The sequence below is a fragment of the Martes martes genome, assembly GCF_963455335.1.
Source record: "Martes martes genome assembly, chromosome: 4".
In the NCBI taxonomy this organism is placed as follows: Eukaryota; Metazoa; Chordata; class Mammalia; order Carnivora; family Mustelidae; genus Martes; species Martes martes.
Genome location: NC_137891.1, coordinates 158,653,106 through 158,669,643, shown reverse-complemented (window position 1 = coordinate 158,669,643; position 16,538 = coordinate 158,653,106). Strand labels below are relative to the sequence as shown.

The 16,538-nt window shown below is 44.8% G+C and overlaps 1 protein-coding gene across 6 annotated transcripts; it reads left to right on the top strand.

Annotated features, from left to right (window-relative positions):
- The first annotated feature begins 319 nt into the window (after positions 1 to 319).
- Positions 320 to 16,277, top strand: LOC308340986 (uncharacterized protein C1orf50). Of its 6 annotated transcripts, none has more exons than XM_080800527.1 (5): positions 320 to 431; positions 560 to 675; positions 5,922 to 6,008; positions 6,527 to 6,658; positions 15,819 to 16,277. In XM_080800527.1, the coding sequence occupies exons 1-5, from the start codon at positions 362 to 364 to the stop codon at positions 16,020 to 16,022; spliced, it is 609 nt and encodes a 202-aa protein (XP_080656653.1). In that variant the 5' UTR covers positions 320 to 361; the 3' UTR covers positions 16,023 to 16,277. The 6 variants fall into 6 exon arrangements, with proteins under 6 accessions (XP_080656653.1, XP_080656657.1, XP_080656652.1 ...); XM_080800531.1 differs by lacking the exon at positions 15,819 to 16,277 and adding an exon at positions 9,383 to 10,370 and having other exon boundaries at positions 327 to 431; XM_080800526.1 differs by having other exon boundaries at positions 330 to 440.
- The last annotated feature ends 261 nt before the right edge of the window (positions 16,278 to 16,538 follow it).

The following is a 16,538-nucleotide window of genomic DNA, read 5'->3' as shown; positions in this document are numbered from 1 at the left end:
CCCGCCCCCCCCGCCCCGTCCCGCCCCCCCCGCCCCGTCCCGCCCCCCCCGCCCCGTCCCGCCCCCCCCGCCCCGTCCCGCCCCCCCCGCCCCGTCCCGCCCCTGAGTGGAGCCCCGCCCCCCTGCCAGGCAGCGCATGCCCAGGAAGCTTGCACCACCTTTTCGGCCTCCCACAAGCCTGGACCCCGCCCCTAGGCAGAGCTCTGGGCCTTGGCCGGGGCCCCGCCCCCAAGGCTCAGGAGGCGCTCCTCGGCCGTGATGTCCAATGGCCGGTGAACACGGAAGCTCCGCCCACGGGCCTTTATGCGCATGCTCTTCCGCCTCCTGACGAGAGGGTGGTAGGGAGCTTTGAGGTGTTGTCATGGAGGACGCCGGGAGGCTGGGGAAGGCGGAGGAGGTCCCCGAAAACCAAAGAGTTCAGCCGGCGACAGGTCGGGGAGGTAGGCAGGGCGGGAGTCCGGCCGGGGAAAGAAGCCCTCACGGAGCAGCTAGTCTCCCGGGCTGCGCGGGAGGCCGAGGGCGGGCGCTCACGGGCTGTGTTCCTGGGTATGTGTCGCAGGAGCCCTGGTGGAGCGCACCGCGACCCCCGGCGGCCTGGCCCTGGTGAGCCCCTACCACACCCACCGGGTCGGGGACCCCTTAGACCTCGTGGCGCTCGCAGAGCAGGTGCAGAAGGTGAGGAAGTGCGACTGGGGAAGTAAATTACCGTCTTCGTTCACGTTTGGCCCTGCGTCTTAGGACTGGGACCTCAACAGCCACCTAGCGTGGGGTAGCATTTGTTTTGTCTGCATTTTACAACACGGGAAAATCTATTGCCCTTGACTCGAACTCTGAACTACTGAGACCAAAGGCTCCTTCAGCTGCAACATGAGTGCCCGTAATCTTTGGCGGGAAGTTTTGCACGCATTTCCAATATTCAGTATTTCATTTGGGCCCTAGGACAGTCCTGGAAGGTAAGAAGTACATAGGTTCTTCTTCCCATTTTACGGGTGAAGAGAAGTTTCCGTGGAAGTTTCGGGATCACTCTAACGCAGATTCTGCAGGGATGCACAGTCCACTTACGTTAAACTGCCTCCCGTAAAATCTTTATCTGTGACCTGAATGCTTTTAGAACGTAACATCTTCTAGAAGGACAAGGACTCTTAAGTTTTGTCCTGTGCTGTTATTCACTGGACACAACATTCCCAAGCCCAGTGCTTAGACATTCATTGCCAAAAGTAAACAAAAAAAGAGGTAATGTGAAATAACAGAAAAAGCATTGGAAGTTTGGACACATGAGTGTTAATCCCACTTTAGAGTTTCTTTTTGTTTTTTTTGTTTTTTGTTTTTTAAGTAGGCTCCATACCCAGTGTGGAGTCCCATGCAACTTGAACTCACCGAGTTGAGATCAAGACCTGAACTGACATCAGGAATCTTTCTCCTAACCAACTGAGCCACACAGGCGCTACCTGCCTCCTACCCTCTGCTTTGATATTAACTTGCATGTGACTTGAAGCAAATTACTTTTCTTGGCCTTCACCTTCTTTTTAAAGATTTATTTAGGGGCACCTGGGTGGCTCAGTGGGTTAAGCCTCTGCCTTTGGCTCAGGTCATGGTCTCAGGGTCCTGGGATCAAGCCCGGCATCAGGCTCTGGGAGCCTGCTTTCCCCTCTCTCTCAGCCTGCCTCTTTGCCTGCTTGTGATCTCTGTCAAATAAATAAATAAAATCTTTAAAAAAAAAGATTTATTTATTTGAGAGGGAGAGAATCTTTAGATGGAACTGAAGGTCTGTTAAACTATGCATGTAACACCTAAACTTGGCCTGGGGGCGGGGCCCTGGCCAAGGCCCAGAGCTCCGCTGAGGAGTGGGGTCCAGGCTTGTGGAAGGCCGAAAAGGTGGTGCAAGCTTCCTGGGCATGCGCTGCCTGGCTGGGGGGGTGGTGAGTGGGGGGTGGGGCTCCACTCAAGGGAGGGACGGAGCTGGGTGAGCGGGACTCCTCGGGGGTGGGTGGCTGGCTGAGTGCATTGTGGGTCCCAGGACCCTGAGATCATGATGTGAGCCAAAATCAAGCATCTCATGCTAACCTACTGAGTCACCCATGCACCCTTTGACTTCAGTTTATCTGTAAAATGCAGGGTTTCAACTAGGAGAACTTCTAGAGCCAAAACTGTGAAAAAACAAATTTCATCTAATTTTTGTCAAAACTTTTAGTTGTAGAACCCACTTTAGAATGTAGAGATATAGGCCTGCTGCTTTAATGCTTCTGATATCCCTTCATCCTTGTATGCACTATTGTATTTGGCCTTGGTTATATTCAAAGATCTTTATTTTGCTTAAAAATATTTAATTACTGGAGTGCCTGGGTGACGCAGTGGGTTAAGCCTCTGCTTTTGGCTCAGGTCATGATCTCAGGGTTCTGGGATCTGCCCGCATCAGGCTTTCTCCTCAGCGGGGAGCCTGCTTCCCCCTCTCTGCCTGCTGCTCTGCCTACTTGTGATCTCTCTCTCTCTCTATTCAATAAATAAATAAAGTCTTAAAAATATTTAATTACTAATGTGCTCAAATTCCCTCACATATACATCTCTGTATTTCAGGGTGTTGTTGTTGTTGTTGTTGTTTTGTCTTTTAAGATTGATTGATTTTAGAGAGGCAGAGCTCACGAGGGAGCACACGTACACAAGTGGGAAGGGCAGAGGGAGAAGGAGAGAGAGACTCTCAAGCAGGCTCCATCCATACTGAGCCTGGAGCCCCGCGCAGAGCTCATCTCATGACGCTGAGATCACAACGTCAGCTGAAACCAGTCAGCTGAAACCAAGTCCCCCCGGTACCCCCTGGGTGTTTTGTTTTTTGTTTTGTTTTTAATTAAGACATATTCAAATGCATAGGAAAGTGCCTTTGACTCAAACTTCTCTTATCTATATAAGTGGGGAGCAAAGTATAACTTTGATGGATTAGGAGAATTTCGTGTGTCTGTTTAATTAGATCACTTATTGGGAGGGAGGCAACCAGGCCCAAAGCTTAGGCAACCATTTTCATAAGTTACCCAGTGACCATCGTGTTTATTAGAGTAGCCCAAAGCAGAGACGGAACACTGTTTTTGCCCTACAGCATATAATGTAGTGAAATACAGAGGCTGCATTATTCTGCTGCCTGTTTTTTTCCAATATTACCGATATTGAGCTGCTGAATTAAAAACACTAGAGACAAACAGGTTGAATCAAGCATATTTACTGTTTCTTGAAATGTACTTTCTAGCAGGACTGACAGCTGATAACGCCATTTTGGTATTAATGTGTGTTCAGAAAACTCAAGGTCTGGTATTAAGGCATGAAATTTGGAATCAGACTGATCTGTGTTCAGATCTTCAACTGCCATTTATTAGCTGTGAACCCTTGGACAGATTGCTTCACCTCTCTGAGTATAATTCCTAAAATGAGACTGAAATAATCTCCAACTTCATAAGGTGTTAAAAAAACTAAATTAGATAATTTTTTTGAAGAGACACAATGATTGGGACCAGAGTTTGTGTTTAGTAATTATCAGTACTTTTCTCTTCATTTCTGTTTGAATTAGGCTCTTTTGTTTACAAGGAAAAGATTTGCTGCTAACCCCCTTAAGAAAAAGACTAATAATGAGGCCACTCGACTCATAACCTAGAATTGTCTTAGCTCTAGAAACCACCTACTTTCTCGACTTGGCCATAAGGTGCCTCATTCTCCTTGGAACAAAATGCAGCACTTTCACCATGGGCCTTAAGGTCTTGTGTGATCTGGTCCCTGCCCCCCACCCCTTTTTTTAAAAGATTTTATTTATTTGACAGACAGAGATCACAAGCTGGCAGAGAGGCAGGCAGAGAGAGAGAGGAGGAAGCAGGCTCCCCACTGAGCAAAGATCCCAGGACCTTGAGATCATGACCTGAGCCAAAGGCAGAGGCTTTAGCCCACTGAGCCACCCAGGCTCCCCCCTGGCCCCCCCCCCCTTTTTGACATCCCCCTCACTAACTACTCTTCAGACACATCTTCAGTTTTTGCCTGGCTGGCCTTTTCCTTTTTTTCAGACCTAAGTCACATGTCACATCCTTGGTGAGGCCTTGTCTGTAGAATGGCTCTACCCCACCCCATCCAAATGAAGTATTATTAAATTGAATTTGCCTCTAGGCTACACATATATTCCAATCCCTACAGTCCTCTTCACTCCCTGTTACTCAACCAGTTACTTCACTCATTACCTTTGATCTCCTTCTACCACATAATTAGAGTTATTTCCTTCATAATAGTGTATCATTATTCTGAATCCATATAATATTAGCTCTAATTGTCTTTCTTGTTGGTGTCTGTATTACTCACCAGAACTGTGGTGTTCATTATGGTAGCTTCTACCCACATATGGTTGTTGAGCACTTGGAATGTGTGGTTAGTGCAGCTGAGAAACCGAATTTTAAATTTTATGTAATTTTAACTAATTTGCATTTTAAAACCTGATAATTGATTCAGTTATTGGACACTCTTAAGTATATTTGGAACAAGCTGAGTATGTGAATTTACTCTTTTAACTATAATTTTATACAGATTGAGGATTTCTAATCAAAATTTGGCATCTGAGTTCATAGTATGGTGTAAAAAACACACTTAGTATGAATAATAAAATATCTCATTAAAATTGTTTTATACTGATTAAATGTTGGAATGATAAAGTTGTTTGATATATTGGGTTAAGTATATCATTAGAATTAATTTTACTTATTTTTACTTTTAACACAACTGCTAGAAAATTAAAAATTACATATGTTACTTGATTCATATTCTAAAGGCTAGTGTATTAGGCTGTAATCTTGTCAGAGGTGGGCCCTCTTTCTCTGATTTGCCAGTGCACTCAGGGCCTGGCATGGTGTCTGACACACAGTGGTTGCTCAATCTGTATTTGTGGAACAGATAAATGATTGACCCTGTTTATTAAGTTGTGTTTTCGCATGATAAGTCAGGTACTGCCTTATACCTGACTTTTACCTTGAGCGTCCCTAACTAACCAGCAAATTCTCTTGATAGTTTTTAGTTCAAGTTCAACCTCCTAATTTCTTCTCCTTAACTTAATTGTATACCACTGGACATTAATCAGCTTTTTTTAAAAGTAAACTGGAATTCTGACAGATTTCTGATGCCTGAGTGATGACCCTTCCCAGTACATAAACTGGTCACACCTGTCTCTCTGGCTTTGAAAATTATTTATTTTAAGTAATTTCAGTTGGCTTCAGTTGCATTTCCTAGCACATGACAGGCAGTCTCCTGTGTACATTATAACTTTGTTTCAGGTCTACATACTAGTGCTGTCTTTAAAAATACATTTGAAGTAACAATTAGGAATTCAAATATAAGTTAAAATATAACTAGGTTTGATGTAAATAATTCAGCCGAGGTAATGGTCAGATTAATAGGTAGTTTCTGTATATAAATTACTACATAAGAGGTGATAAGAGCACAAGTATCTTTGGGTTTTTATTGTAAGACCTGTCCCTGCTTTCAGAAACACTTAAACATGAGCAAATAGAGGGAGGCCTGAGGAATGAGTGGGTTTAATCAGGCAAAGAGTAAGGAGGAGAACATGTTACATGTATTCAGTATATGTGGTAGCACATGGGAGTAGGACATGGAGGAGGACTGAAGTGCAATGGTGACTAGAATACAGAGTGAAGACGGGAGAAAGCTACGGGACATAGAAGAGAAGGAGGCCCTTTCTGTGGTGTGGGGCCATGTCAGGGGAGACTTCTCATAAGCAGTGCTGATGAAAGAGAGGGGTAGGCGCTTCTGGGGTAATGGGGAGGACAGGAAGAATACGAGGCATAAGCGAAGATGTTGAGATGACTTTCCATGCTGGGCTCTAAATAAGAACATTGTAGAAGTCTTATCCTTTTTCCACCCACCCTTTGCCTTTGTCTCACCTTTAGGCTGATGAATTCATCCGAGCAAATGCCACCAACAAACTGACAGTCATAGCTGAACAAATCCAACATTTACAAGAACAAGCCAGGAAGGTAAGTAACAGCTTTTAGGCAGGCAATCATTTTCTTCATTTAATTCACAGGATTGACTGATCTCGCTTATAATCATTTAACTTATTTATGTCTTCAGTACCTTCTAGAAATAGAGAAGTGTTGAGTGAACTAGAACAGGCTCAAGAGGTTATGTTCAAGATAAGCTTTTTCACTGGGAGTCAGTTTCAGTGAGATGAAGCATTTTGAGGGGGAAGATAGGTTCTCAGTTATAAAAGAAATGTACTTACCACAGAAAAATAGGAAAGAAATGGAAAAGCCATTCATAGCCCGTCATGTTTGACATTTTGAAATATAATTCTTTTAAAGGCATTTTTACAGTTTAGTAGCAGTCTTAACTTTTGTGTCTTCAGAACCATCTGAATCCTAGTAGTGACTAATTGCTATGGGGGAGCAATTCCTAAGCATTGAGGAATTTCCAGATTTTGGCTGGGATAATCACCAAGTGTGAGTGCCTGATACAGCTAATACTTAACTTTTTACATCCCTGCGGTTCTTAGATACTGGAAGATGCTCAGAGAGACGCCGACTTACACCACGTAGCTTGTAATATAGTAAAAAAACCTGGCAACATTTACTACCTTTATAAACGGGACAGTGGTCAGCAGTATTTTTCTATTATTTCTCCAAAGGTAAGAACATTTATTTTTTTACTGGTAGAAATGGCTATCATTAGCTTTTTTTTTTTTTTTAAGATTTTATCTATTTATTTGACAGAAATCACAAGTAGGCAGAGGCAGGCAGAGAGAGAGGAGGAAGCAGGCTCCCCGCCGAGCAGAGAGCCCGATGTGGGGCTCGATCCCAGGACCCTGGGATCACCACCTGAGCTGAAGGCAGAGGCTTTAACCCACTGAGCCACCCAGGCGCCCCTGTCATTAGCTTTTGTTTATCACAGTATTAATATGTCATTATGAGAAACTTGTCACTGTTGAAACATCAACAAGTACCCAGTGACATTTTATATTTCAAAGATTTTTTTTAGATAGTAAGACAGTATTTAAGACAATTAATAAAATAAGTTGGGTTTGAATACTATTGAATTTTTTACTGAGGAATCCAGCTATTATTTTTTTCAAATGAATATGATACATCAAATTGAGGGCAGAGGATGTTTCTTTTCTTACTGTCTGTGAAAAAAAATAACCCCCCTATTTGTTTTTTGGTTTTTGGTTTTTTTTACAGTGAATATTTTGAAACAACTAATAATAAGATTCTTTTAAATTTGGATGAAATAAAGTACATTTTTACTTGACAATATATATATTCTCAACTTTGGAAAATATCAGGCAGTGTTTCTGTTTGTAAAAAAATAACAGCTTCATCTTGCTAACTGGTGATGTGTCTGTTTGGAAAAAAAAAAAAAAAGCTTCATCTTGCTAACTAACTGATGATTGGAATATATTGAGAATTATCCAAAAGGATCACGTGCATATGGGTCTACATATTTATAAAATAATCTCAAAACTTTTCAATTGAGATATTGAAAGTTATATAAAAATCTCATGTTTTCCTGCCATGTTTATAACTGGATGGCATATACTTTTGAAACAAAATATGTCCAGGCTAACCAGTAATGACCATTAATTTCCTAATAAGCAGAAATAAAATGAATTATTCAAGGGTTTTAAAAAAAGTTTATTTTTACATAAAAATCTACTCTGGTTTTTGAGAAAATGTAGGCATAGGGTTAATAAATGTCTTCTAGAAAATTAGAGGTGTTGTGAGCCCAGGCATGACTCTTAGAAAAAATATACATGAAAAATACACTTAAATTATTTTACAGTCATTATCTCTGTTAAGAGAGGTATCTGATGTGTGATGCAATGAGGATGATTCTGACTGGTCCGAAGGGAAAAACCAAAAAAGATATTCGTGGCATAAAATGAGGAAACGAATCTAATTTCTTTACCTCCGACCCTGATGAGAACTGACTCCTTTGCCTTCTCTAGGAATGGGGGATGGGTTGTCCACATGACTTCCTTGGTGCCTACAAGCTACAGCATGACTTGTCCTGGACTCCGTATGAGGACATTGAGAAACATGATGCCAAAATCAACACAGTGAACAAATTGCTAAGCCAGTCAGCAGCTCTGCCTCCAAGCACTGAACCCACCTTCCAGGGACTGACTTGAGAGTGGACACTCATAAACAGCTCTCACGGCAAGGTCCTGTCACCTCCTGGTTGCCCTTACTCTCCACCTTGATGGGAGGTGGCATGCACATTAAGGTGTTGTGGGTGAATCATGAACTTGTTGAGTAGAGACCCTGGGTGGGGCGCCTGGGGGGCTCAGTTGGTTAAGCAGTTAAGTGTCTGCCTTTGGCTCGGGTCATGATCCTGGGGTCCTGGGATCGAGCAGGGAATCTGCTTCTCCCTCTGCCTCTCCCCCATCTCACGCGTGCACTCACTCAGTCTTGCGCGCGCTCTCTCTCACCTGTCCTCTCTCAAATAAAATTAAAAAAAGAAAAGAGACCCTGTGTGAATATAAATGCTATCATTATTACTTTTAGTTAGGATGGTAATGAATCCTGTCAGTCTCTTGGGATCCTCTCTGGGTCACAGGTACCCAGCAAGTCACTTTCAGAGTATTGGCCAATGTACTTTCCTTCTCCTTTATCTCTAGCTGTTCTCCCCCAAGTCAGAGTATTAGAAAAAGAAGAGTTTCTTTTTCTCACATAAAGTTTGGTGAGACATTTTCCAGAAAGGACTTTTTTTTAATCTTTTTGTACCTGAAAGTGTTTGAATTTGGGTTGAGGTTGAACATAGGGGGAAAAAAAGAGGCAAACCATGAGAGAGACTCTTAACTGTAAAGAACAAACTGAGCTAAATAACATCTTAAAAAAAAAAACAAGGTAGGTGTGCGCCTGGGTGTTCAGTTGGTTAAACAGCTGCCTTCGGCTTGGGTCATAATCCCAGGGTCCTGGGATCAAACCCCGCATCAGGCTGTCTGCTCGGCAGGGGGCCTCCTTTGCCCTCTCCCTCTGCCCTCTGCTCTGCCTACAGAGAGATAGAGATATCTCTCTGTCAAAGAAATAAATAAAATCTAAAAAAAAAAAAAAAAGAACAAACTAAGGGTTGTTGGAGGGAGGTGGGAGGGATGGGCTAGATGGGTGTTGGGGACCGAGCAGTGCATCTGTTGTGATGAGTACAGGGTGTTGTACGTAAGTGATAAATCACTAAATTCTACTACTGAAACCAATATTGCATATATGTTAACTAACTAAAATTTAATAAGAAACTTGAAAATAAAAAAAAAAGTTGGGTCAAGGCTAGTTAGCCGTTAGTGCAGCTCTGGCCCAGGATGGGGCTAGAACCTGATAGGGTCACCCAGGTAATACTCTTGTCACTCATTTCACAGGACAACGCTTTGACAAGTCAGCTGGAAAAGCCTCTGTTGGGTATGGCCTTGAGGACACATGTGCACGTGTGCGCACGCACACACCCACACACACACACATTAGTGGTACAGTAGTTGATTCTGACTGCAGAAGGTTCCCGAGGTTTTCATAAGCTCCTGACCTGCATGCTAATGACACATTTTGAGCCGGTGCTTATTAGTCGTCTGTTGCTGCACACATGACCGAAAACATGGTAGTTCAAACCAGCACATGTTTATGATCTCCTAGTTTCTCTGGATCAGGAGTTGAGGCACACTTCCCTGGGCCCTCTGCTTCAAGGTTTTCATAGACTGCAATCCCATGGTTGGCCAGGGCTGGGTTCTCATCTGAAGGCTGGAGAAGGGTCTGTCTCCCAGCTCACTTAGGCTGTTGGCAGAATTTCAGTTCCTCAAGGGTGTTGGACTGAGGTTGTTGACTCTTATTAACCCCAAACTGACTTCAGTTCCTTGGCACATGGGTCTCCCTGACATGGCAACTTGATGAAAACCAACAAGGACGAGTCTGCCAGCAGGACGGAAGTGCCAGTATTGTGTAGTCTTCCTCACGGGAGTGACAGCTCATCCTTTGGCTGTGTTCTGTCTGTTAGAAGCAAGTCACAGGCAGGCCCATGCTCGAAGGAGGGAATTACACAAGGGCAGGAATGCCAGAAGGCAGAAATCATTGGAAACCCTGCCACAGTGCTCAGTTGAGGAAGAAAAGAAAGTCCTGGGGAAAAGCGGCAGTATTACCAAGTGGCTAAGCATGGTAGTGTTCAAGTCACAGATCTGGACCTGGACTCAGCTCTGACAAAATCACCTCCCCAGCTGGCATCCCCGCTTCCTCATGGATCCCAATCCATTCTGCACACAGTCATCAGCTTGAGCTTTTTAAAATACAAATCCTCCTCACTGGACATTTCATAACTACTGGAGGAGAAAAAAAAAAAAAAAAATCCTGCCGTTCAGTAAGGTGCGCTTCCCGCACTGACCACCAGGTAGTGCCATTGCTCTTTGCTTTTCCGCCAGTTACCAAGCTTCAGCAAAGTCCATGGCAAAGCGAAGTGATTTTGGAGGTAGCATCTCAGAGTGAGGAACTAGCACCCACCGGCTATAGACAGTAAACATTTTCCATTCACCCAACCATCTACCCATTCAACCATTTTATTTTTATTTTTTAAGATTTTATGTATTTATTTGACAGCACAAGCAGGGGGAGAGGGAGAAGCCGACTCCCCATCGAACAGAGAGCCCAATATGGGGCTCAGTCCCAGGACCCGGGACCATGACCTGAGCCAAAGCAGACTCTCAACCAACTGAACCACCCAGGCATCGCGCCCCACCTCCCACCCCCCGCCCCATTCAGCCATTTTATAAGTATTAAGTGCCTTCTAGGATCCAGGTTTTGGAGAATAACACAGCTGAGTAAAGCAGGCACCTGTGTCCAAGGAGCTCTCAGCCTAGTGGGGGAGAAACCGAGTCAACAATTACAATGTGGAATAAAAAGGGCTATGACAGTGGTATGCATGGGATATGCAGCACCACGTCGGGGTACCTAACCCAGCTTGGAGAATCTGGGAAGACTTCTTGGAAGAGCAGACGCCATAGGTGTTGAAAAACAAACAAGAGGGGCGCCTGAGTGGCTCAGTGGGTTAAAGCCTCTGCCTTCGGCTCAAGTCATTGTTCCAGGGTCCTGGGATCGAGCCCCACATCGGGAATCTCTGCTCAGCAGGGAGCCTGCTTCCTCCTCTCTCTCTGCCTGCCTCTCTGCCTACTTGTGATCTCTGTCTGTCAAATAAATAGAAAATCTTAAAAAAAGAAAGAAAAACAAGAGTTAGAGCTTGTTTGGAGACCCTGACTGTCCTCTGCAGGACAGTTGTCTTTGGAGTTTGGAGTAGGGTTCATTTATTTGTGAGTGAAGAAAGGGATCTCCATTTAACAAGCCGTGTTAACCAAACCAGTCCCGGCAGGCAGGAGGGTTGGGGTGAGGTAAGCCCTGGCTAGGAAACTCTTACTTCTAATAGCTAGGAGAGAAGTAGTTGAAGAATGGGAGGGAAAGGGATTCCAGACTAGAAGCAATATGACATCTGGGGAACTGCAGCCAATTTAAAGTGAAGAATGCAGGCCAGGGGCCACAGGAGAAGGCTTAATTGAAAGATTTGGGGTAGGGAGTTGGTAATATTGGCCTTGTATAAACTTCTTTTGACATCAGAGGATGATAGGAGGGAAGATGAGTAGGAGCTTCCATCCCTAGTAGGCAAGCAATGGTGGAGGTCTGAGCTAAGGGAGCAGTGATGGAATGAGACGTACAATTTCATCAACTGTAAGATGTACTCTTCTTCCCCCACATTTTAATATCTCTGGAACTTGGATGCTTCTAAAAGTCAGTGGCGTGTCACAGTTTCAGTGGCAGCATTTTTTTTCTTTCTTAGAACCGCAGAACATAATGGTGTGTCTCACGTGTCTTAGAAGGGTTGGCGTCTTGGATTTGATGAAGTATGGCATTTTTTTTTAAAAGATTTTATGTATTTATTTGACAGAGAGAGATCACAAGTAGGCAGAGAGACAGGCAGAGAGAGGGGGAAGCAGGCTCCCTGCTGAATAGAGAGCCCAATGCTGGGCTCGATCCCAGGACCCTGAGATCATGACCTGAGCTGAAGGCAGAGGCCCAACCCACTGAACCACCCAGGCACCCCAAAGTATGGCATTTTGAAGCCACAATAGACTGCATCTTGTTAACTAATAAGATGGTGGGGGATGACTGACAAGAAGGACTCTCAGATAATGCTTGAATTTCTAGCTTGAATGCGGATATGGATGGTGGGGTTCCACTCAACAAAATATGGAAGGGGGAGACATCCCTGATATTTCCCAGAATGATGAGCGATCTATATTTGCTTTATTAGTTCACCATGCCGGCCCTGTCCAGGCTCACTGGGTGTGAGTAGCAGCTGACTACACACCTCCCTTTCTCCATCCTAGCTGTCTGGAAGGAGGGTTTGCTATGTCCTTACCTTCTCAAGTTACCTGTCAGTCCACAGGCATTGAGAATATTGGTGTTGTAGATACCAAGATGATAAATACAGCTTAGTGAGCTTTTATTCTGCCAAGCATATCATTATCAGATTTAATTTTCATATAATAACCATCTATGAGGTATATAGTGTCCTTGTTTTACTTTTAAGATTTTATTTATTTATTAGAGCCTGAGAGAGAGCAAGAGAGCAAGCACAAATGGGGGCTAAGGGTAGAGGGAGAAGGAGAAGTGGACTCCCCACAGAGCAGGGAGCCTGACATGGGGCTCGATACCAGGACCCTGGGATTATGACCTGATCCACAGGCATATGCTTAACTGACTGAGCCACCCAGGCACCAATAGTATCTCTGGTTTTGTTTTGTTTTGTTTTAATATTTTATTTATTTATTTGACAGAAATTACAAGCAGGCAGAGAGGCAGGTAGATAGAGAGAGGAAGGGAAGTAGGCTCCCTGCTGAGCAAAGAGCCTTATGCAGGGCTCCGTCCCAGGACCCTGGGACCATGATCTGAGCCGAAGGCAGAGGCTTTAACCCACTGAGCCACCCAGGCGCCCCAGTATCTCTGTTTTAAAAAGTGGGAACATCTACCCAAAGATTAAGCAACAGGCCCATGGTTATATAGATTGAACAGTCCTGTTTGATTCAAGTCTGCCTATAACCAGTCCTAGGGGATCCCAACATAGTCATGTAAGGAAGTTAAAACACAAAAGTGACAGTAAGCTGTGCTTATGGGATGCTATTGGAGGCATTGCCTTGGGTGTGTAGTGATGAGCATGGATGGGCTGTAGATCAAGGCCCAGAGAAGTTAAGTAACTTACCCAAGGTCATGCAACTCCTAAGCTGGGGAGCCCATGTTTCTGGCACTAAAGCCTGTGCAAAACCCTCACGCACAAGATGGGGCTCAGCCCTTAAGGAGCTGGGGCTTGGGAGGAAGGAGCTACAAGTGTCTGGAGTAATTATTTCTAAAGAGGTTTCTGGTTCAGTGGACCAACCTCTACTTGAAAGCTCGTTTCTTCATTTTCATTTGGGATATTAGGATCTCCTGCTTTTTTTCCCACTTTGCTGACTACACCTTTTCTGTCTCCTGACACCTAGCTTTTGGATTGCTCTGGGGCCTGTTCCTTAGCCCTCTTTTCTTCTCCCTGTTGGGTGATCTAATCCGTCCCCAGGGATCACACGCCACCCCTATCCTGCTGACTCATTAGCCTGCCTCCAGCCCCGTCTCTCCCCAGCTTCACGCAGCCTTGTCTATCAACGGCGCCACTTGACGTCATTACAACCCCAACGTGTCCAAACCCAAAGTCTTGAATCCTGCCCCAGACGTGTTTCATCACGAGCCCCTCTCCTGCCATCACCACCTAGCTCCCTCTGTTTTTTGAGGCCAGAAGTCTAAGTTATCCTCGATTCTGCTTGTTCTTCCCACAGTAGTCAGCAGGTCTTCTCAGCCGTCTTCAAAATATTATCCCAAATCTGACAGCTTCTCACCACCTCCACCCCGGCCCCTGGGGCCAGACCACCGGTAACTCTGGCCTGGACTAGTGCAGCGGCCTCCTAGCTCTGCTCCCTGCCCTCTTTCTCCCCCTGCTTCAGTCTAGCTCCACAGAGACTGGAGACATCGTCCTTTACAAAGAGAATTCGGGGCATAACCCCTCTCTTTAAAAATGACCCAACAATTTCTCATTACACTTGAATAGAATCCAAGCCTCTGGCCAAGGTTCTGTGGGGGCATTCTCCGTACCCGCCCTGTTCCCGATGATCTTGTCCTTTCAACAAATCAAGCTCATTTCTGCTTCTGAGGCTTTGCGTTCCTGCCTAGAAAGTTGCCCCCAAGATCTTTGCATAGTTTGCGGCTTCTCGTCATTTAGGTCATTGCTCGCATATCACTTCACTGATCACCTTGTCAGAAATACCAACCCTTCCCACGTTGGAGTGACTGCTTGGCCTGCTTTGTTTTCCATCGCCCTTTTTGAGCAGACATACTGCTTGCCTTTTCTCCACACAAGTTCTGTAAGGACAGAAACAGTGCCTGTCTTGTCCACAGCTCTGTCACCTGAAATAGTGCCTGGGACATAAAAAATACTCTAATAATGTATGAGTGCATGGACACCTATGTCTGTGTACTTATATCCTGCAAGGGATCTAAGTCAGTGTCATAAATAGAAATTAATAGAAATATCATGGAAGTCATAAACGATTTTAAATTTTTAGTAGCTACATTAAAAAATACAAGCAGGTGGGGCACCTGGGTGGGTCAGTCATTAAGCATCTACCCTTGGCTCAGGTCATGATCCCAGGGTCCTGGGATTGAGCCCCACATCAGGCTCCTTGATCAGTGGGGCGCCTGCTTCTCCCTCTCCCACTCCCCCTGCTTGTGTTCCCTCTCTCGCTGTGTCTCTTTCTGTCAAGTAAATACATAAAATTAAAAAATATATAAACAGGTGAACTTAATAATATATTTGATGTCCACCTGATATATCCTAAATGTTAACATTTCAACAAATAATACTAAAAATTATATTTATATATAATTTTTATATATGTATGTATGTATATATGAACTAAGTATTCAAACTCTGGTGTTTTTTTACACCTACAGCACATCTCAATTCGGACTAGCCATGTGTGGCTAGTGGCGACCATATTAGTACAAGTGTAACCAGTCTAACTTTACCATTCTTGTCCTCTACTTCCTTGTGAGATCCAGAACAGAAGGAAGCTAGAAACTTCTGACAGCTGGGGACACATGTCTTTTGTAGCTGTCCTTGCTTCCTCTCCCTCTTCAGAAGGAAGCTTTGGTGATGTCCAGGCTAACAGAGGCATGATCGAGTCCTTAGAATAGTAATAATGATGATAATGATGGAGCTTCTACTCCGTCCCGAGCACTTTGCTTAGTTCACACAACAATCCCATATTACAGATTAGGAAATAGGTTCAGGAAAGCAAAGTAACGTGTTCAGATTTACACATCTGGTGGTGTTAGGGTGGCCACATGAACTTGATTAATCATTAAAGCCAGCATTAGAATGCATATGCTGTAATTTTTAATCTGCCACTAATGGTCCATGTGGCATGGACAAATTAAGGTAAGTACAAAGGGTAGAAAGAAGCTGACTTGACTCTTGTTCTCGTCTCCATCCTCGTTTTCTCTTTTATTTTCTCAGACACCTTAGGTCTGACTTTAGTGTTGGACTGTGTTCAGGTCTTAGCTCCATCATTTATGAAAATCAACAAATCCTCTATTTCCTCTTTTGGAGAACAGGAGTGCTAACACTAATGCCGAGAGCATTTGAGAACGGCCAGGAAGATGATGATGATGTCTGCAGAGCACTGAGCACAGTGCAGGTGGCTAGTCGCCACTCAGAGCACGCTCTTCTTTCCCCTCCAGGTTGCTAGGAGAAGCAGAGTGTCACTTGACCACCCAACTCCATCTCTTCTCTTGCGTATTCTCCTGTGGGGTCCTGGAAGCCACTGCTGCGCTAACTCGGCATTAGGGCAGGTGGGAGGATGTGGGGCAGGTGTCAGAACTTGTGTCTGGGAACCTACCCAAGCTTCTTCCTGTAGCACATTATTCATCCAGCTGCCAAACTGAGACCCCTCAGAGAGGCTTTTACCTTCTCCCTCTCATTTCTCTCCCACACCCTTGGGATGCTTTCACAATCGCTCCTAGTCCAGCTACTTCCTCCCATTCCCTTCTGTTGCGGTCCCGCAGTATGTCTGCTCTGGGCTGCCTCAACTCTCCTGTAGTTTTACAGAGCCTGCGTCCACAGTAGCTGCCAGAGTCATCTTTCTGAACCATCCCGACCATGTCACTTCCCTACTTTAAACTACTTTCAGGACTAAGTGTAAATTACTTGGCTTGTCATTCATCCATCCGACAAATACTGGAGTGGGAAGGGGGACTTACCATATGCCTAAGCAGTTCTTACAGGTGCAAAGATACAGCCTTGAACCAGACAACCAAAGCCCTGCCCTGGAGGCCCTTCACGGTCTGGACCCCAGCCAGACACCTACCTTCCCCAAAGCCCTTCCAGCCCGCCTGCCACACGCCCTGCCTGCACTCTGGGCTTTCACCTCCCAAGCCTCCCCTTGCTGGCCACCATAGAGA